Raw genomic sequence first — 21,850 nt, 5'->3', positions numbered from 1 at the left:
CTCTCCATCTGTCTCAGGGAGAGCTGCCTCCTTCTGTCCTGGGAGAAGGTCAGTGGAGAAGGGCCAGCTGCCCAGACCTGCGCTGACCTGCTGTCTGCGGGCAGGGCGGAGAATCGAGAGAGTGAAGGGGTGACCATCCAGTCTGCGGTTCTAAGCAGACTCCCTGGGGGTGGGGAGAGGAAGCCCAAGCCTTCGGTGCCCTCACACCCCCAGGAAATGAGACCTGCGTATCCCCAGCTTTGGGGTTTTGTTCTTTTTTTTATTCCAACAGGGACTGGGCTGTGGCAGGGGGAGGGATGGAGGCCCAACTGACCCCCTCCCTGTGGGGGTCTCATAGAAATTCGGAGGTTTCTCCCCAAAAAAAAGAGAGAAAGAGAAGAGTCGAGGGGCGCCAGGGGACACCCATCTGCCCAGAGGCTTCCCACTTCTCCAGAAGTGGGGAGGGCTGCGTCAAGTCTTGGGGAGCCTGAGAAGTCCCAGGATGGGGTTCTCCCCGCGGACTGCTTTCTGCTTCCGGGAACGACCCCTGCAGTCCCGGCCCCCGGAGTTCTCGGTCCCTGTGCTCGTCTTTGTCCGCAGTCGGGGGCGGAGTGCGGGCGTCCGCGGCTCCCTCCGGCGAGTCCACTAGGGGGCGCAGGCAGGCTCTGGAACCGAGCCTCGGACTTCACCGGGAACCGAAGGCAAAATCGCGGCGTCCGGCGCGCGGCGGGCGCAAGTCTCGTCCCTCGCCCACTGGGGAAGCGAGGGCGACCGGGGCCTGGGGCGAGCCCGGCCCCTGCATCAGTCCGGGCGCCCTCCCGTGGTCACTCGTGCTCGGCCAGCTCGCGGGGGCCGGCGGGGCGGGGCCGGGGCGGGCTGGTGGCTTCGGCGGGGGCGCCCAGGCCACGCGGGGGCGCGCCGGCCCCGGACGCCCGCAGTGCCTGGATGCGCCGGCACTCCTGGCAGACGCGCACGTGGGTGCAGGGCGTGGGGGCGGGGGGCCGAGCCCCGCCTGGCGGCCCCGGATCGTCCAGGAGGCGCTGGGGGCCCCCGTGCGCGCTGCCCGCATCCGCGCCAGCAGAGTAGAGCTTGCCGTTGCTAAGGCGCATCTCGCGGACGGCGCGCAGCGACAGCAGGGCCCGGCTGGGGCCGCCGGGCCGCCGGCGCCGGCGGGAACGCGACGTCTTGCGGCAGGACACGGCGTGCCGCAGCTCCTGCAGCATCTCCTGGCACACCGACACCTGGGGGCGGCGCGGGGCGGCGGTCATGGTCTGCGCCCTCCCTGCCGCCGCGCCTCCTCCCTCTCCACGCCTCTGGTCCTCCAGGCCACGCTCTTCACATCCTCCTGCTCTCCCCGCCCCACCCACCGCTGTGTTCACCTCTCTTCCTCTTTCCCACCTGCGCTCTCGTCCTCTCCCTTCCTTCCATCCTCTCCTCTCTTCCTAGGCTCTTCCCTCGCAGGTCCCTTCTCTCCCCGTGCTCTTCCTTCTCGCCTCTCAACTCCTGTCTGTCCTCCACTTCTCTCTCCCGTCTCCCTTATTCTCTGGATTTGTTCTTAAATCGGCCCTTCACCTCTGAGCCATGCTCCTCTCCTCCTACTATCTCGCCTCTTGTCTTTTCACTCGAAAGTTTCTAACTGCTTCTAGTCCTTCCCTCCTACTTGTTCTCCATCCTCTGTCACCGATTCCTGTGCTCGGTACTGACCACCTACTGGTGGCTCAGATGGTAAAGAATCTGCCTGCATAGCAGGAGACCCAGGTTTGATCCCTGGGTGGGGAAGATCCCCTGGAGAAGGCAATGGCTATTTACTCCAGTACTCTTGCCTAGAAAATCCCACAGACAGAGGAACCTGGAGAGCTGCAGCCCATGGGGTCGCAAAGAGTCAGACACAACTGAGTGACTAACACTTTCACAACGTACAGGCAGACCACCTACAGTGTCCCAGGCACCGTCTGGGAGCATTAGGGCCACAGCAGAGAACAGGTGGAAGCCCCTGCCCTCCTGGAGGTTATATTCCAGCATGCAGAGACAAAACCTAAAGACACAGTATGTTCGACGGTGATGAGTGTTTTGGAGAAAAATTAAATTCGGAAGAGAGATAGGGGCGTGGGTGGGGAGCAAGGTGGAACGTTGAGATGAGACTTTAGGGGAGACTCGTTGAGAAGAGGACTTGCAAGTAGACAAAGGCAGGGCGGGGATGAGCTGCATGGGACCCGGTAGGAGGGAGGGCAGACAGTTCAGCTGGATACAGGTGAGGAGGTGCTGGAAGAACCTGGAGCAGGTCAGGGTGGTTGGGGTGGGGTGGGCAAGGGGGCATGGCAGGAGATGAGGTCAGAGGAGCAATGGGGGCTGGCTCGTTTAAGGCCCAGAGTCCACAGTAAGCATTTGGCTTTTACTCTGAGTCAGATGAGCTGACTCACTGGAAAAGACCCTGATGCTGGGAAAGATTGAAGATAGGAGAAGGGGATGACAGAGGACGAGATGGTTGGATGGCATCATTGACTCAACGGAATGAGTTTGAGCAAGCTCCAGGAGATGGTGAAGGACAGGCAACCCTGGCGTGGTGCAGTCCATGGGGTCCCAAAGAGTCAGACACAACTGAGTGACTGAACAACTGAGTCAGAAGAGTTTTAGATACAGGACTGCTGTGCTTTCAGCAGATCACTCTGAAGCTGTGCTGAGAAGACTGTAGGGACACCAAGGGCAAGAGCAGGGAGGCCCCTAAGAAACCACTCTGATCACCAGGCAAAAGATGGCAGTGACTGGACCAGTGTGGTGGTGGCCAAGGAGGTGAGAAGAGTTTGAATTCTGGGTGTGTTTCAAAGGTAGAGCCCACAGTTTTTGCTGAGATCAGGTAGAGGGTGTGAGGAAGAGGGAGGGGTGAAGGGTGACTCTACATGTTTTGGTCCCAGCAATGACAGTGTTGCCTGGTGGGTGGGCAGGAGCTCCGTGCTGGCCACATGACATCACGCACCGCCGGGTGGACATCCTCGTGGAGGTGCAGAGTACAGGGAGCTGAATTTACAAACTGTGGGTTCAGGGAGAGGTCCCTGGAAGGGATACACACCTGGAGGTTATGGCAGTCAGCCTCCAAGATCCTGCCCCTGGGGTGTTCACACCTTTGTGTAATCCCCTTTGCCTTTGTAGGAAGGCCACTGTGTGATCCACAGAATAAGGCTAGGTCGGCTGACATTTTGGCTCTCTCTTGGATCCCTCGCTCTGGGACAAGTCGGCTGCCACAGCCTGAGGACACTCAAACAGCCCTATGGAGAAGTCTCTGAGTGAGGAACTGAGGCCTCCTGCCCACTGCCATGTGAATGAGTGTATTTTTATTCTATCTCAGGATGTTTTGACATCTTAAACATCTTGCTAGCCAGGGAGAGACCACCCTCCCAGAGCTAGCCAATTCTTAGGGACAGCAAAGAGTTGGGAACCTGCCTTTCATACGAAAACCCAACCAGTTCTGAATCTATACTCCCCCTTTATTTGACTCACACACCAAACCCTAAAACAACCCAGGGCAGGTACCAGACAAGTAGAGACCACCCCTCTAGCCCAGAGCCTGCTAACAGCGTTCACATGGCCGAGTACTAAGCCATTTCCCCACTTGCCTTGCCTTTCCCAATAAAGCCTCTGCCCTAGGCTTCTCTTTCCCTTCTTCTGCTTCCTGACTAAAGGTGGCGCTTTCCTTGTGGCCCCAGTGGCGTTGGTGGTGGGGGGAGCACGGGCTTCTGTTAGGTGATATAAGTACTAAATTATTCTTTCCCTGGCACTGGCGTCTCCAAATCATCACCCAGTCACTCCCATAAATTAAAACCCCAAGTACACTGTGAGACAGGGAGCCATCCTAGAAACAGATCCTCTAGCCCCATTGGGGCCTCTGTGCGTGCGTGCTAAGTCACTTCAGTTGTGTCCGACTCTGTGCGACCCTATGGACTGTAGCCGCCAGGCTCCTCTGTTCATGGGATTCTCCAGGCAAGAATACTGGAGTGGATTGCCATGCCCCCTCCTCCAGGGGATCTTCCTGACCCAGGAAGCGAACCTGCATCTCTTACATATCCTGGATTGGCAGGCAGGTTCTTTACCACTAGCAGCACCTGGGAAGCCCCCAGACAACAGCAACTCCCCATGAAATCATGCACGTGACCTTAGCAGAGACACTGAGCTGCCAGGACCACCCAGCTAAGCTGCTCCAGATTCCTGACCTATGGAAACTATGAACTGGTATCAGTTTGTTGTTGGAAGTTGCTAAAACGGGGGATAGCTTGTTACGTGGCAACGGATGAATAATGCAGGAGTCATCAGCATTCGGTCTTGCAAACCATTTGGCTGGAAGAGATCACCGAGGGAGGTGAGGAAGAGAAGTCCAAGGCCCGAGCCCTAGGGCCCCCCAACGAGAATGTCAGAGAGGTAGGAGGAAGATGAGACAGGAGCAGGACCAGAGAGGGCTGAGGAGGTGGTGACCAGCTGTGTGGGAGCCCTGGGCTACCTCACAGTGATGAGGCCGGAGACTCAGGCACCGGATTTCAGATGTGAAGGTTGTGGATGGCAAGACTGGCTTCAGCAGAGGGGCGGGGACAGAAGGTGGATGGGAGTGTGTCCAAGAATGAATGGAAGGACAGAAACTGGAAACACCCTGTCAAGGCTACCACAGAAGGGGAGGAATGGGCTGGTGACCAGGAGGGGAATCTGAGTCGAGAGAGAGGATTCCTTGAAGATGGGAGAAACGATAGTGTATCTGTCTGACACCTGGCTTGATCCGATAGAGAGAGGAAAACTGATGATGCTGGAGGGAAGGAAAGCTGAGGCATGTCCTTGGGAAGGCGAGAGGGTACCGGGCACAGGTGGAGGGAGTGTTAGCGAGGAGGTGGATGCTCATTTGGAATAACTAATGGGGCGAGTGGAGAGGGCAGACGGGTGGCGGGATGTGGAGGTGAGGGCTGGCAGGCTCTCGGACTCCTCTGCTTTTCTCAGGCGAGCAGAAGCAAGGTCAAGGGCTCACAGCGGGAGGGGGAGGCGAGGCTGGAGGCTGGCAGAGGGCGCGCAAGGCGGGAATCGCGGAGGAGGAGCGAGGGGGCGGGCCGCCGGGTCAGCGGTGGAGTGTGGGTGGGCAGCCCGCGCCGGCACAGGGCGTGAGAGCGGCCAGCACGCCGGCTTCCTTGCTGCCGCATACAGCTGCATTCTCCTTGCCCCGTTGTCTCTCCTGCTATTTCTTCCTTATCCACCACCTCGTTCTCTCCCCAGCCTTCTCTCGGTGCCCCTTCTCACTCCTTCCCCCGCATCCTCACGGCTGCCGGCGCCCTCTTCCCGCTCTACCTTTCCTCATGTCCGTGGACCCTCTCTCTCGTCTTCCTTCTGCCCTCTCCTCTTTTTTTTAAAGTTTCGCTGCCCTGCAGCTTGTGGGATCTTAGTTCCCCGACCAGGGATTGAACCGGGACCCTCTGCCTTGAGACCACCAAGTCCTAACCACTGGACCACCAGCGAAGTCCCTGCTCTCACCTCTTTCTGGAGCTCTGGGACCCCTGGAGGATCATCTCTCCCCTCCCTGGCTCCCACCCCTTCCCCCGCATTCTTCCAGGAATGGCTCCCAATGCCACAGTCTTCACGACCCCCCACCACCCCCGAGGTCCCGCTTTTCCCCGCATACCCTTCATTAGCCTCCTTACCTCTTCTGACTCTGCCGACCTCCGTGTGGACCATATGAACTCCATGACCGCCACGAAGACAGCGATGATGAGGCCACAGATGAGCACGACAAAAATGCCCCCGATGTTCTCCATGCCCAAGCCTGGGGGTGGAAGGGGAGAGCCAGGGGTCGGGCCTTGTGGGCGGGGGAGGAAGGGGCCAGTGAGGGGCCTCCAGGAAGGGCAGGGTGCGCGGGGGCAGCTGACCTTTGGCTCGGTGGTCCTCCTCCTTGGGGCAGCGGCCCCCCTCCCACCACTTGCGCTTCAGGATCTCCAGCCGGTTGTTCTCCTGAAGCTGAAGGATGGCCAGCGTGATCTCATCCCGGAACGGGGAGCCTGGACCAGGCACATGGCAGGGGCAGGTCATTGGGACACTGGAGCCCTGCCCCCCAAGGCCCAGCTCCTCTCCTCCCGGCTCTGCCGTGTGCCCAGCATCTTCCCTGTCCACCCTCTATCTGACTACTGCTCACCATCTCCCCTTAACCACCTCTGGGCCAAGCCCCCGACCTGTCACATTTGTCACCATTTCCCCCTCCCAGGACAGCAAGGAGATCAAACCAGTCAATCCTAAAGGAAATCAACCCTGAATTGGAAAAACTGATGCTGAAGCTGCAGCTCCAATACTTTGGCCACCTGATGCAAAGAGCTGACTCATTGGAAAAGACCCTGATGCTGAGAAAGACTGAAGGGAGGAGGAGAAGCGGGGGACAGAGGATGAGATGGTTGGATGGCATCATCAACTCAATGGACATAAGTTTGAGTAGACTCTGGGAGATAGTGAAGGACAGTGAAGCCTGGCATGCTGCAGTCCGTGGGATTACAAAGAGTCAGACACAACTGAGCGACTGAACAACACCACTCCCTTCCTTGTGGCCCCCTCCCTCACTCCTCACTGAAGCTCTTCTCAACACAGCAGCCAGAGAGACAATTTCAGAAACACAGTCATAGATCACACCTCTCTGGTGCTTAAAACTCTCCAATGACTTCTGTTTGCAGCTAGAAAAAAAAAGATGTTCACAGGTTCAACAAGATCCTGCATTCACCGGTCCTGCCACCTGGGGCTCCCTTAGGACTTTTGCTTCTGCCTGGAATGTTCGTTTCCTTACTTCACTCAAGGTGCAGCTCACATGGTGCCTCAGAAAGGTCTTCTCTAACTCTGTTTAAAATGCCAAGGACTTCCCCAGCAGTCCGGTGGTTAGGGCTCTGTGCTTTCACTATGGGGGGCCTGGGTTCAATCCCTGGTTGGTGAACTAAGATACGGCAAGCTATGTGGTGCAGCCAGATTAAAAAAAGATGACAACAAGCACCCCACTCCCTGTCCATCTCTTCCGCTAATTTACTTCAGAGCAGTAGTGACCACATGATGTCACCTTATAAGGCTATGTGTTAACTGTCTGTCTGCCATCTTCGCCCCAGTAGACAGCTGAGGTGGGGGCTCAGCAGCTAGCTCCCTGCTGTGGCCTCTGAGTACCCAGCACAGTCCTGGCACACAGTAGGGCATCAGACCTGCCACATGCCCAGTCACACCTCTCCTCTGCATGGCCCCAGACCTGAACCACCTCTCTCCTCCCTGCCCTCAGATCCTTCCCTTAAACTATCCTTGGGTCCCACCCACATCCTACCCTGAACTAATTATGGTAATTCTTTTTAAAAAAAATATTTTTTTTCTGTGGACCACTTTTAAGGTCTCTATTGAATTTGTTACAATATTGCTTCTGTTTTATGTTTTGGTTTTTGGACTGTAAGGCATCTTAGCTTCCCGACCAGGGATCAAACCTGCGCCCCCTGCATTGGAAGGTGAAGTCTTAACCACTGGACCACCAGGGGAGTCCCCACTGTGATGATTCCAGGTGCCAGAAACTAGGGCAAGTGTGGTGATGGGTATTTAGCAGACACCTACTATGTGCTAGACCCTTGGTCTACAGAAATGTATTCAGGTCTCACAGTGATCCTGTGAGGCACGTACTGTTGCTGTTCAGTCCCTAAGTTGTGTCTGACCCTTTGCGACCCCATGGACTGTAACCCCCCAGGCTCCCCTGTCCAAGGGATTTTCCCGGCAAGAATACTGGAGTGGGTTGCCATTTCCTTCTCCAGGGCATCTTCCCCACTCAGGGACTGAACCCACATCTCCTGCATTGGCAGGTGGATTCTTTACCGCTGAGCCACCAGGGAAGCCCGAGGTAGGTATTACCACCCTCGTTATCTGAAGGAGGCAGATGACATTGTCGCCTGAGTCAGGGAGGAAGCTGGGATTGTAATCCAGGTTGGTGTGACTCCGGATCCTGTCTCTCAGAGCACCAGGCACCACAGTTTCCCCGATAACAGCACTGACGCTACTGCAAAGCTGCTAAAATTTGGGCTCATTTGTTATGTAGTCACAGGTGAGTAATGCAGCAATCATCAGAATATAGGTAGGTTTAAAAGCCAAAATTGGGTGACAGAATCAGTGGTGAGTTTCCAACACCAGCCCTGGAAAAACTCGTCCAGGTCTCCCTGGCAGATCCATCCATCATTCTTCCTCCCTCCCTTCCACCCATCCAACAACATCCATTGTCATTTCCTGAGCACCTGCGCTGGGCCAGGCTGTGGGTTTGGTGCAGAGAATGTGAAGTCAGCAAAACCATACCCTCCCCCCTGGAGGGGCCCTGGGGCAATGGGAGAAGGTGGCGAGCCTCACAGGGTTCTCCCAGCTGCTCTGCAGGGCTGGAGTGGATGGCTCCTAGGCCTGTTTATCCTGGTGGAGGGCACAGAGGCTCAGGAAGGTGGCGACACCTGCCCAAGGCCACACAGGCAGGAGGCTACACAGAGCACACCCAGCCTGCTCAGGGAGGGTCTGGCCCACCCTGTGGCCTGCTCATACTTGTGGCTTGGCTCCAGCCGCCCAGGGCCCCAGGGCTGCCACTCAGGGAGGGTCTGGCCCTCCCTGTGGCCTGCTCACACTTGCGGCTTGGCTCCGGCCGCCCGGGGACCCAGGGCTGCCATACCCAGCGGCATGCCGATGCCGTAGCCCTTGGTGTCGAGGAGGCCCCCGATCTGGGTGAGGTTGCAGTTGAGGCGCCGGTGGTACTCGTTCATGGTGGACTCGAGCAGGAAGGCGTAGCGGGAGTTGAGGACGCGGGCGATGCCCTCCTCTGTGCTCTTGACAAACACGCTGGGCTGCTTCGACTGCATGTAGTTCCACATCCGCTGGTACGTCTGGTATCGTGAATTCTGGGCAAGGGGAGCACGGGGAGGGGAGCACAGGTGAGGGTCTTTCCACTCCTGCCTTTCCCCGAGCGCTCTGCCCTCCAGGAGGTCTCCCTCAAGCGGAGAGAGTGAGGAGACCAGAGGAAGACAGAGCCAAGGACAGAGAGAGACAAGACAGACAGACAGACTACTCAAGGCCAGGTCCAAACCATCCCCACACCCACCAGCCCAGCGAGGAACCCGAGGACTGAAGGCTTGGGAAGGAGGGGGCGTGACCTGTTTTCCAACCCTTTTTCTCTCTCCCACCCTTGGGTCTTGGCGCAGCTTAACACCCAGCCCTGTCTTCCCAGTGTTCCCAGGGTATATCCAGAGAAGCAGAAGCTCCACCCCATTCTCTCTCCAGGGCCCAGCCTGCTTCAGGGAGACCTCCATCCAGGCCAAACAGGACAGCTTTCCTCCTCCAGGCCCTGTGGGGACCTTATGAGGAATGCCCTGCCCTACCCTAAGCTGCTGTGCGTGGCGGTGACCCCAACACCAAGCCAGGGCGGCCCCGGGGGCCCCACCTGAAAGAAGGTCATGGTGGAGCCGGCGTGGATGGTGCCGTACTCGATGTTGGTCTGGTCTGCCAGGTCGTCGGCCGACTCCACGGGCACCTCCATGCGCTGCACGGTGAGGAAGGCGGCCAGGTTGGCCGTGTAGGAGGAGATGATGATCAAGGTGAAGGCCCACCTGAGGGGTGGGAGGGGTGAGCCACGGGCTGGAGCCCCCCTGCCACTTTGCCCCTGTGGCCATGCACCCCTTGGTGGTGCCCCCCTCAGTGACCCCAGCATCTAGAAGGCTAGAAGGCTGATTGCTGACTGGGATCACAGAATCCCATGGACAGAGCAGCCTGGTGGGCTACAGTACATGGCATCACAAAGAGTTGGGAGGGGCTGGGATCATAGAATCTGGAGCCAGATCCCTGGGTTTACATTTTTAAAAAGATTTTTATTTATTTATTTGGCTGCACCAGGTCTTAGCTGAGCATGTGGGATATAGTTCCCTGAGCAGGGATTGAACAAAGGTCCCCCTCCATTGGGAGCGCAGAGTTGAAGCCATTGGACCACCAGGGAAGTCCCTTCCCTGGGTTTAAGTATTACTTCCAGAGACTTCCTGGTAGCTCAGACAGTAAAGACTTCTGCAATGCAGAAGACCAGGATCTGACCCCAGGGTTGGGAAGATCCCCTGGAGGAGGGCATGGCAACCCACTCCAGTATTCTTTCCTGGAGAATCCCATGGACAGAGGAGCCTGGCGGGCTACAGTCCATGGTGTCACAAAGAGTTGGACACAACTGAGCAACTAACACTTTCTTTCCAGAGACTTCCACTGTCAGAAACACAAGAGAATGAGATGGTCTGGAAATACCCTCTTACTGTGAACTATTAATAGAAAACTGGACAGGGTATAGGAAATGACCTTAGACAAAGGACAACAGGCATTACAGGACCAGGATCCCTGAGGGAAGAGAAACAATGAAGTAAGACTTGCTTGCCATTACCCAGCTGGACTTAATTTATAGACGGCCGTGCCAGGAAGGAAAACCCCGAGTCTGGCAAACTCACTGAGCTGCAGAGATGGAGATCAGAGATCAAGAAGGCCGAGAGATGGCTGGCATGCATGAGACAGAATGCCCAAGAGGAAGCAGCAGAATGCTCAGTGTTCTAGTAATCTGCAAAGCTTCTCTTTTGAATCTTTGGCTGAATGTCAGTTGTGTATGCACTGGATAAAACTCCAAGGGGTCAGATAAGAACGTTCAAAGGGAGAACAATTTCCAGGGCTCATACAGGGATGGGAATCTTTTGAGCTCCTAACCAGAGTAGAGAGATTTCTTTGAATGCATAAGACATTCAATAGAGATAAAGGATAACACATTAGAATTAGTTGTTATGCTGCTACTGCTACTGCTAAGTCGCTTTAGTCGTGTCCGACTCTATGCGCCCATAGACAGCTAGACCTACCCTAAAAGAGCTTAAAAACAGGCCTGGAAAGACTCAAAAGAATCCACAAGTAACTGTCTTGCAGGGAAAAAAAAAAAAACCCAACAAACCCAAAGATTCTTTAATACATGCAACAATGTAAACAATATAAAATCCACAATGTCTGTCATCCAATAAAAAAAAAATACCAGATAAACAAAAGTGCAGGAAACTGACTCACAACTAGGAAAAAGTTGCTCAACGGAAGCCGAACTAGAATTGGCAGAGAAGATGGAATTAGCAGCAAGGACATTAAACAGCTATTACAAAGACATTCAGAATGATCGAGGATGTAAAGAAAAACATGAACGTGTTGCAGAGGGAAATGGAAGAAAAGAACAGAGATCTCTATATGAAATATACAACATCTAAAAGGAAATTTTTACTGGAAGGATCTACACAGATTAGACACTGCACAGAAAACAGATTTTGAAGACAGCAAAAGAATCTATTCAAAAGAAACACATACACAAAAAATGAAACACAAAGAGGGAAAAAAATGACCGACAATGAACACAGAGCCTTAGTGGCCTGAGGAATAACACCAAGTGGTCTCACATCCATGACGGGAGTCCCAGAGACAGAAGAGAGTAAGGGGGTAACAGAAAAAAATATTGGAAAAAGTAATGTCCAAAATTTCTCAAATTTAGTGAAAATTATAAACTTGCAGATCCAAGAATCTCAATAAGCCCCAAGTAAGACAACACACATACACACATTATTAGTTATTTCTTGTTTTAGAAACAGCTAGTAACATTTTACACCAAGTTTATAAAGTCTGAATTTTTTCTGAATGAATGCAACTAATTTTTATAAGTAAATGCTGGGTTTTATGAGCTTTCCAGGTGACTCAGTGGTGAAGAATCCACCTGCAATGCAGGAGACATGGAGACCCAGGTTTGATCCCTGGGTCAGGAAGATCTCCTAGAGAAGGAAATGGCAACCCACTCTAGTATTCCTGCCTGGGAAATCCCACGGACAGAGAAGCCTGGCGGGCTACAGTCCATGGGATTGAAAAAATACACGACCTAACAATTAAACAACATCAAACAAATACCAATAATTATACTGCAGGTAAATGGTCTCGGCCTGGGGTTGGCAAACTACGGCCCACAGGCAAGATCTGACTTAATGTTTCTGTGCAGCCCATAGGCTAAGAATGGCTTTCACATTTTAAAATGCTTAAGAACAAACTGAAGGAAGAGTAACAGCTCATGACATGTGACACATAAAATTCAAATTTCACTGTCAGTGTTCATAAAGTTTTGTTGGGGGAATTCCCTGGCGATCCAGCGGTTAGGACTCTGAGCTTCCAATGTAGGGGGCATGGGGCATGCGTTGGATCCCTGGTTGGGGAACTAAGATCCCACATGCCCTGCTGTGCAGCCAAAAAAAAAAAGTTTAATTGGAACACAACCACACTCATTCAATCAAGGCTGCTTTTGTACCATAATCAGGGTTAGATAGATGCAACAGATACCATATGACCAGCAAAGCCTGAAATATTTATAATTTGGCCCAATACTCAAAAAAAGTTTGCCAATCCCTGGTCCTAGGCCTAAGTACGTGCTGTCTATAAGAAAACCACTTTAAATATAACAGTGTAGGTAAGCTGACAACGAAAGGACGGGGGAAAGATATAATATGGAACACTGCACTAAAAATGTTGGGGATGGCCCTGGTTGGTCCAGTGGCTAAGACTCCAATCACTAAGGCTACAGTGATTGAACAGGGGGCCCTGGTTCGATCTCTGGTCAGGGAACTAGATCCCACATGCTGCAACTAAGATGCAGTGCAGCCAAATAAATACTTCTTAAAAAAAGCTGGGATGGCTATATGAATATCAAAAAAGGTAACCCCAAAACAAGGAATTTATCAGGAATAAAGAGGAAGTGAAAGTGAAAGTCACTTAGTCGTGTCTGACTCTGAGACCCCATGGACTATATAGTCAATTCTGGCCAATTCTCTAGGCCAGAATACTGTAGTGGGTAGCCTTTCCTTTCTCCAGGGGATCTTCCCAACCCAGAAATTGAACCCAGGTCTCCTGCATTGGGTGGGTTCTTTACCAGCTGAGCCACAAGGGAAGCCCAAGAATACTCGAGTGGGTAGCCTTTCCCTTCTCCAGGGGATCTTCCCGACCCAGGAATCGAACCAGGGTCTCCTGCGTTGCAGGCGGATTCTTTACCAACTGAGCTACATAATAGCAAAAGGGTCAATTTATCAAAAAGACACAACAGTCCCAAACATGGATGCACCTAATTACACAGCTTCAAAATTCATAAAGCAAAACCTGATAGAACTGAAAAGAGAAACATAAAATTTCTCCACAAGTAGTGATCTCAACACTCTTCTCTCAGTAATTGACAGAATCAGTAAACAGAAAGTCAGTAAGCATATAGAAGACATGAAGACAAGAGTAACCTACTGGTCCTAATTCCCATTTACAAAACATTGCACCCACCAACAGCAAAACACACATTCTATGCATGTGCATGTAGAACATTTACCAGGATAGACTCTATGCTGAGTCATAAAACAAGTCTCAACAAATGACAAAGGATTAAAATCCTACAGAGAATATTCACTGACCACAGTGGAAATAAAGTAGAAATCAAGGTCCCTGGAAAATCCCCAAATCCTGGCTCCATCACTGATGAGCTGTGAAACCATGGATTCACCCATGAGGTTAAGTATAAGCATAGGCCCCCACAGGAATTCCCTCACAGGCCAGTGGTTAGGACTCCATGCTTTCAGTGTTAAGTGGGTGGGTTCAATCCCTGGTGGAGGGACTAAGATCCCATAAGCCTCAGAGTGTGGCCCAAATAACAGTATTTATAATAATATTAATAATGATAATAATTGTAGGTCGCTCCTCACAGGGCTGTTCTAAGAGTGAGTTACGACACAGACCAAGTGCCATGCATGTGTGTGCTTTCGTGGTCCTGTGACTCAGGACGGACTTGGGAAAAGAAGTACCCACTGGCCTGGCTCTAGACCCAAAGGCGATCACCTGCCTTGGCCTGGCCCTCTATCCTCCCACCAGGCAGATGAGAGGGGCTAGGCTCCCTGCCAAAGTACAGATACAGATCTGTGGGGCCTGAAGACAGGAAAGATGCTGAGAGGTCCTTCCAGACCACCCCCTCCTCCAGCGGATAATGATGAGAAGAGCAGCTGTCCTCTGCTGAGCACGCATGCTCACTCCTGTGCTAGGTGCTGGGATGCGGGTGGAGTGTAGGATAAACGGATGAATAATACGCCTTTTCCAAAAGCAACCCAAACTCGACTCACACAAAGATCCAGGGTCCACCATAATCTCTCTGGAAGCCAAGTCTCTTCAAATCTACCCCACGGGTCAATGCTGTCATTCACTCAAGACAAAACGATTCAGTGCCTGATACAACCCAGGCACCCTGAAACCCCAGGGACAGCACTGCAGACGGGTGGTGGCGGTGGTGGGGGTGATGGGGCCGTTCACCAAGACAGAACCTGGGGACCAATTTTGGAGTAAGGACGTGAGCTCCATTTTGGGCAAGCTGAGTTTGAGGGTGCCTCATGGAGGGATCTGCAGTTGAGGACTTGGGAAGGGAAGCTGGGGGTATAGAGTGGTGGTTCCCGGGCAGGGAGTGGCCCCAGGGTTGTTTGCAGAAAGTGCTTGGTGAGGTGCGGGGCACTCTGGTGACCAGTGATTGTGTGGCGTCCTGATGTCAGTGGGTGGGGACAGGTGTCGACCAGACAGCCTAGTCTAAACATGGAAAATCCTGTACATGATTATCTGACTCTTAACTCCCTGGTACATAAAAACCAGGGCTTCCCAGGTGGCACTATTGGTAAAGAATCTGCTTGCCAACACAGGAGACTCAGGTTCGATCTCTGGGTCAGGAAGATCCCCTGGAGAAGGAAATGGCAATCCACCCCAGTGTTCCCACCTGGAGAATCCTATGGACAGAGGAGCCTGGTGGGAGACCGTCCATGGGGTTGCAAAGAGTCGGACATGACTGAGCATGCACGGACATAAAAACAAAAATATTTTTGGCATGGCTAGAATAGAAACCAACATTTCTAGAAATGTTTAGAAATGTTTACCTATTGTTTAGATTGAGGAACAAAGCTGGATGTTGTTTTATTTGAAACCTTGCCAAGAACTGTTCACAATTTGGGGAAATCGTGTCTCTGACAGCAGCCCTGTCTGTGGTATTTGAGTCACGGTGTGGACACTTGGACCAGCTGCGTTGATGAGTCTCACATTCATGGTGATTTGTATTTGTACAGATACACTTATCTGCCAATGATTTCAAAGCTTAACGCCTCAGGTATTGACATCATTCTATTAAACAGTCTGTCTTCTCATAATTGCAAAGGTATCCACTACCTGTAGGTTCGGCCACCTGACCACTGCAATCTGTCTTGGAGCACAGTCCCGCCCAAGCATTTAGGTATTGCTTTCCTACTGTTTTATCATCAATCACTTCCCCTTTTCTCCTTTGTATTGAAATCAGGGCATTATATTGACTTGTTCTGAATCATGTGTGTAGGTTGATGTATTACCTTTGAATTTCATTAGGGTGGAAAAGAGATGTTACCAAATATTTGTTATAAAAACAGGGCATTGGGTTCCTTGGTGGCTAAGTGGTAAAGAATCTGCCTGCCAATGCAGAAGACACATGTTTGATCCCTGATCCAGGAAGATCCCACATGCTACAGAGTAATTGAGCCCATGTACCAGAACTATTGATCCTGTGCTCCAGAGCCTATGAACTGCAACTACTGGAGCCCAAGCGCCCTAGGGCCCGTGCTCCGCCACAAGAGAGGCCACGGCACTGCGAAGCCTGTGCACTTCAGCTAGAGGGTAGCCTCCACTCGCCACTAGAGGAAAGGCCATGCAGCAACGAAGACCCAGCACAGCCACAAACAAATAAATTTATTTTTTTAAAAAAGAAGGCATTGAAGGAGTTCCCTAGTGGTCTAGTGGTTAAGGGGGGCTTCCCAGGTGGCGCTAGTGGTAAAGAACCCACCTGCCAATGCAGGAGACTTAAGAGACATGGGTTCGATCCCTGGGTTGGGAAGATCCCCTGGAGGAGGGCATGGCAACCCACTCCAGTATTCTTGCCTGGAGAATCCCATGGACAGAGGAGCCTGGTGGGCTACAGTCCAGGGGTCACAGAGACTCAGACACAACTGAAGTAACTTAGCATGTGCACAGGCTAGTGGTTAGGAGTCTGCATTTTCACTGCTGTGGCCTGCATTCAAGCCCTGGTCAGGGATTGAGATCCCACACGCAGTGTGGAGTGGTCAAAATAAACAAGTAAATAGTGTTTTGTTTGTTTTTTAAAGAGGGCATTGAGTCTGTGAGCACTGAAGAATCACTGGTGTGGAGTGAGAGAGAGCAAGGGCCAAAGGAGCCCATGGTGAAATGGAACAGAGGATCCAGAGGTCGCAGGGAACCAGGAAGACACAGCAGCCTAGGAGCAAAGAGTTTCTAGAAAGAGGATGGCTAACAGGGTGTGCTGGCCATATCAATAAAGGGGGCACATGTGACCCTGGTGGACGTGGGGAAGGGAACAGAGTGAGACCTGAGGTTTGGGGGCTTTCTTTACCAGGAGGGCGTGAGGAGAGGGTGACCTGGCCTGAGAAGTTGACAAGGGCAAAGGAGGTGTAAGGACCAACTTCAAGGGAGTGATGGGGGAGCCCAGGAGGGACAGGGCTGGGGTCAGAGCGTGAACTCGGAAATACTGATTTTCAAGGCAGAACTGGGGCCTCCCTGGCAGTCCAGTGGTTAAGACTCGGGGCTTCCAGTGCAGGGGGTGCGAGTTCAACCCCTGTTTGGGGAACTAAGATCCCACAGGCCATGGGGCATGGCCAAAAATAATCAAGAATCAAGGCAGAACTGTCCCAAATGATGATGCGCCCTTGGGTGTGGCTGCAGGAGGCTGTGGCCTGGATGGACACGAGATGAGGGGCCCAAGAAGCGGGCTCTGGGGGGCTGCTACTGTTCCTGTGGCAACCACATCCCTGGGGCATAGAACACCCAGCTGGGGAAGAGGGTCCCTGACTGAGGAGCAGAAGGGATGGGCTATAGAGAGGTGGTCACTGGTCCCCCATCTGACCTGGGGACTCAGCCAGATTTGTCACGGCAGGTCCCTCCCTGCCCTTGCAGCCACCTCCTCACACAGGCAGCCCTCTCCCGCCTGGGTGAATGTGCCTCCCTCTCCTTGGCAGGTCTGCCTCTGTTTGCACCGTTAGGACTCAGCCTAGATGTCACCTCCCTCAGAGGTGCCCTTCCTAAGCATCTTCATTCTTCTTCACTGCACCCTGTTGGCTTCTTCAGTAGCTCAGCTTATGTGCATCTGATACATCGTTACATTTAAAATGCTAATAAAATTCACTTAGGATGTGTGGTAGGCAGAAGAAATCCTTGCCCCTAAGACGTCTATATGCACATCCCTGGAACTTGTATGTTCCTTCACAGAGTAAGAGGCTCTTTACAGGGGACTTCCCTGGTGGTCCAGTGGCTAAGACTCTGTACTTCCAGTGCAGGGGGCCCAGATTCGATCCTTGGTCAGGAAGCTCGATTCCATATGCCGTAACTAGGAGTTAGCATGCTGCAACTGAAGACCCGGCATGTCATAATGAAGATCAAAGATTCTGAGTGCCAGAACTGAGACCCAGTGCATCCAAATAAATAATTTTTTTGTTAAAAAGGGTCTTTGAAGATAGAATTAAGTTAAGCATCCTGAGTTTGGGAGATTGACCTGGAGTATCCAGGTGGGCCCATGGAATCACAGGGGTCCTTATAAGGGGAAGAAGGAGGTCAGAGTCAGAGAGAGATTTGAGGATGCTGTGCTGCTGGCTTTGAAGCTAGAGGAAGAGGCCACAAGCCCAGGAATGCAGGCAGCTTCTAAAAGCTGGAAAAGGCAAGGAAATGGATTCTCCCCTAGAGCCTTCAGAATTGGCCCTCCCAACACCTTGACTTTAGCCCAGTGATATCTATCTTGCACTTCTGACCTCCAGAGCTGTAAGAGAATAAATTTACATTGTTTTTAAAACCACTAAGTTTGTGGTAATTTGTTGCAACAGCAACAGAAAACTGAAGGCAGGGTGTAACTCCTGAAGTGATGCCAATTCCAAGACATTTAAAAGAAATCATTGAGATTCAAAAGTTTCAAAGCTAGTGGGCCAAGCAAATTGCAAACAACTGCCAGACGGTAGTAGACAGTCCCACTTAGTTGAGAGAAAGACCTGCCACCGTTATGGCTGGTCTTGAATGAACAAGTTTTGAATCAGACAGTATCATTGGGATACAATCCTGGCATAAAATATGACGTCCTTGTGTTTATTTATCTCTTTACTTATTTATTCTCAGCTCCTTTGCCTCTTAATTTTCCACCTGAGTAAGTGGCACATAGAAAGGGCTCAGAAGCACTTTGTGCTGAATGACTATTGACACACTGACTGTAACAGACGCGGACCAGGCCCAACGTCCTGGGTGCCCCTGGAGAGGTCACCAAGGGCCTAGGGAGCAGAGCCAGGCTCAGGCAGCACCCAGGGACTGGGGGGTGGGCGGCACCGGGGCGGGAAGCTGGCTCAGCCTCACCCTGCCTCTAGCCTAACGCGCTCTCTAGGGAACCACTTCCTCTCTCTAGGTCTCGGCCTTCTAATCCATAAAACTTGGAGAATGTTCCTTGTTCTAGGCGTGCTCCTCGGCTTTCTGTGGTTCTAAGGAGGAAAAGTCATGACCAACCTAGATAGCATATTCAAAAGCAGAGACATTACTTTGCCAACAAAGGTCCGTCTAGTCAAGGCTATGGTTTTTCCTGTGGTCATGTATGGATGTGAGAGTTGAACTGTGAAGAAGGCTGAGCGCCGAAGAATTGATGCTTTTGAACTGTGGTGTTGGAGAAGACTCTCGAGAGTCCCTTGGACTGCAAGGAGATCCAACCAGTCCATTCTGAAGGAGATCAGCCCTGGGATTTCTTTGGAAGGAATGATGCTAAAGCTGAAACTCCAGTACTTTGGCCACCTCATGCGAAGAGTTGACTCATTGGAAAAGACTCTGATGCTGGGAGGGATTGGGGGCAGGAGGAGAAGGGGACAACAGAGGATGAGATGGCTGGATGGCATCACCGACTCGATGGACATGAGTCTGAGTGAACTCTGAGTGTTGGTGATGGACAGGGAGGCCTGGCGTGCTGCGATTCATGGGGTCTCAAAGAGTCGGACATGACTGAGCGACTGAACTGAACTGAACTGAAGGAGGAAAAGGAGCTGAGAAGAGTCACATGAGCTGCAACCAAGCCCACCTGCTATTTAAAAGACAGGATGGGGACTTCCCTGGTGGTCCAGTGGTTAAGACTCTGCACTCCTGATGCAGGGGGCACAGGTGCCATCCCTGGTTGGAGAACTAAGATCCCACATACCATCCCCCTGCTGTCACTTCAGTCGTGTCCGATTCTGTGCGACCCCAGAGATGGCAGCCCACCAGGCTCCCCTGTCCATGGGATTTTCCAGGCAAGAACACCTGAGTGGGTTGCCATCTCCTTCTCCAATGCATGAAAGTGAAAAGTGAAAGGGAAGTTGCTCAGTCGTGTCCAACTCTTCGTGACCCCATGGACTGCAGCCTACCAGGCTCCTCCGTCCATGGGATTTTCCAGGCAAGAGTACTGGAGTGGGGTGCCATTGCCTTCTCCACCCACATATCATGGGGCTAAATAAATCAAAGACAGGGTGGCAGACATGAGCGCTTACGGAAGCGAGGCCAGAAAGTGACGGGGGGAGGCAGAGGGCCTGGGGCCAATGGAGCAGCATCGACACCAGGTGGGAGTGCCAGCTGTGCAACACCAGAGCTCCCAAAGCTTTCAGAAGTGAGAAATCTGAATGTGGGGAGTTCCCTGGTGGCCTCATGGTTAGGGCAGCAGGCTCTCACTGCCGAGGCCCGGGGTTCAATCCCTGGCTGGGAAACAGATTTCTGCAAGCCGTGTGGCGTAGCCAAAACAAAACAGAAAAAGAAAGAAGCCTGGGGCTTCCCTGGTAGTCCAGTGGTTAAGAACAGCCGAGCTCCCAGTGCAGGGGGCGTGGCTTCGATCCCTATAGGATCTGGGGAACTAAGCTTCTACATGCCACGTGGCCAACAGATAAACTAATTTAATTATTTTTCTTTTAAGAAGAAAGAAGTCTGAATTTGTAAGTGAATTTGCCCAATTTTTAAATGACAACTAATCCAAAAAATGTAAAGCTATGAACCAGACACCACCGGTTGTCAGTGTCTGCTCTCTGGTATGAAGCTTCTCAGAGCTTGTCTCAGAGTCAAAATAAGCTCTGTTCAAGGTACTGGGTCCCTGTGGGGCTCTGAGGGAGCAGGTGTCTGACTGGGCCTCAGCCTTGGCCTCTGGATAGTGAAGCCTGTCGTGGCTCAAGGATTCTAGTCTCTGTGATTGCCTGGGGCAATGTCCCAGACAGTGACTACCACACTCATGCTGTCCTGATTACATGAGACGTGGGCATTTTTACTCCCATTTCTCGGATGAGGAGACTGAGGCATGGAGAGGGTTGTACAGCCAGTGAGCTGCAGAGCTGGGGCTTAGCTCGCCCTACCCCGTGTCCCATCACCTGGCTGGCATGGGGAACAGGAATGGGCCCAGGTCTCAGGAGGGACCCCCAAAACACCCCACCCACCCCAGTTGGGGCGGGCAGACAGCCTCTCACCAGACTCCGCTGACGCAGCGCGTGGACAGCGCCCGGGGCATGATCTCCGAGCCCTGCTGCATGAAGCCCCCCACGGGGAACCAGAGGCTGTTGCCCAGCGTGTACTGGTTCTCCAGGATGTGGGGGCGCGCCCGCAGGCACGGGTGCGGGTTGTACCACTCGTAGGGGCTCAGCCTGTGGAGAGACACAGCGGGTGGGAAGAAAGAGAACAGGAGAGAGAGAGAGCCACCATGATGAGAAGAGACGGGAAGACACGTGGAGAGGAAGAGAGACACAGACGAGCAGGGAGAGGCACACACACACAGACAGTGGGGGCAAAAGAGGAAGAGGACAGAAGAACGAGAAGGGGAGAGCCCTGGAGAGGACCAAGGAGCAGAAGCCAGAGACACAGGGAGGAAACACAGAGACGGGCCGGAAAGGGAGAAGGGAGGGCGGGTGCAGGGAACCCAAGACTCCAAGTGGAGCCGAGACAATCAGGACAGACAGGAAGGTCAGCTGCAGAGAGCCCAGCTCCTGCGTCCGCCCTGCCCCCTCCCTCCCAGGCAGCAGGTAGTGGGCTCACCTGGCGGCCAGGAACAGGACGCAACTGACGGCCAGATAGGCAAGAAGCATGAAGAGCCAAACGGCCGGAGAGAAGGGGTCCAGGAAGGAAAAGTAGCCGGGCTTGCGGCCCTGGTGGGGGAGGGAGTGTGAACAGAGTCCCCCCCAGGCCCTCCCAAAGCCCCGGGGTCCACAGGCCCCACTACGGCAGGCAAGGTCCAGCCTGCAGCCTCTGTCTCCCTCGGGCCTCAATGCCACCCCCGCCCCACCCCCGGCCACGTCTCCAGGGGAACCATACCATATGCACCCGATAGAGGATGCTGATCCCCAGGGTCATGAAGGGCTTGGAGAAGTCGATGACCTTCTCCCGCTCAGCTGTGATGGTGAACGCAGCCACAGCCAGGTCTGCCTTCTGCTGGAGGGGAGGCGGGGCGGGGGCAGAGGGGTGGGCCAGGGAGACAGACGCGCAGTTAGAGAGAGCTGTACCGAGGGAACGATTTGGAGTATCAGAAGCCAAGAGAGAGACACCCAGAGAGCAGGACGGCAGGTGGAGCCAGGGGTCCTGGCACCCTGGGCCCGTATTGGACCCGTCATCTCACGTCCTCCTTCCTCCCAGCTGCCCCGCCTCATCCAATCTCTCCCGCTCCCCTCCCCCGACGTCAAGCTCATCATTTAAGGCCCTGCTTTATAAAATCTACCACAGACCCCCCGCCACTCCCACCACGCCAGGGTCCTGAGATTGGAGT

General features: G+C 53.1%; 1 protein-coding gene across 7 annotated transcripts in view; it reads right to left on the bottom strand.

Annotated features, from left to right (window-relative positions):
- Positions 1-238: 238 nt before the first annotated feature.
- GRIK5 (glutamate ionotropic receptor kainate type subunit 5) overlaps positions 239-21,850 on the bottom strand; it is a 68,716-nt gene continuing 47,104 nt past the window's right edge. For 4 of the 7 annotated variants that reach the window (XM_086352756.1, XM_086352759.1, XM_086352760.1 and 1 more), the window contains 8 exons: positions 21,403-21,519; positions 21,127-21,236; positions 20,565-20,738; positions 9,413-9,578; positions 8,648-8,873; positions 5,871-5,999; positions 5,646-5,767; positions 239-1,220 (listed from right to left, as the gene is read on the bottom strand). In XM_086352756.1, coding sequence (XP_086208882.1) covers positions 804-1,220; positions 5,646-5,767; positions 5,871-5,999; positions 8,648-8,873; positions 9,413-9,578; positions 20,565-20,738; positions 21,127-21,236; positions 21,403-21,519 — 1,461 coding nt within the window. In that variant the 3' untranslated portion in view covers positions 239-803. The remainder of the gene's footprint in view (positions 1,221-5,645; positions 5,768-5,870; positions 6,000-8,647; positions 8,874-9,412; positions 9,579-20,564; positions 20,739-21,126; positions 21,237-21,402; positions 21,520-21,850) is intronic. The other 3 variants (XM_086352757.1, XM_086352761.1, XM_086352763.1) reach the window with 1 other exon arrangement.

This window comes from Bos grunniens, chromosome 18 (assembly GCF_055505025.1).
Source record: "Bos grunniens cultivar Pamir isolate PY7600 chromosome 18, Bosgru_T2T1.0, whole genome shotgun sequence".
NCBI classification, from domain to species: Eukaryota; Metazoa; Chordata; class Mammalia; order Artiodactyla; family Bovidae; genus Bos; species Bos grunniens.
The sequence above is the reverse complement of the archived record's forward strand: the minus strand, read 5'-3'. Positions and strand labels throughout refer to the sequence as shown.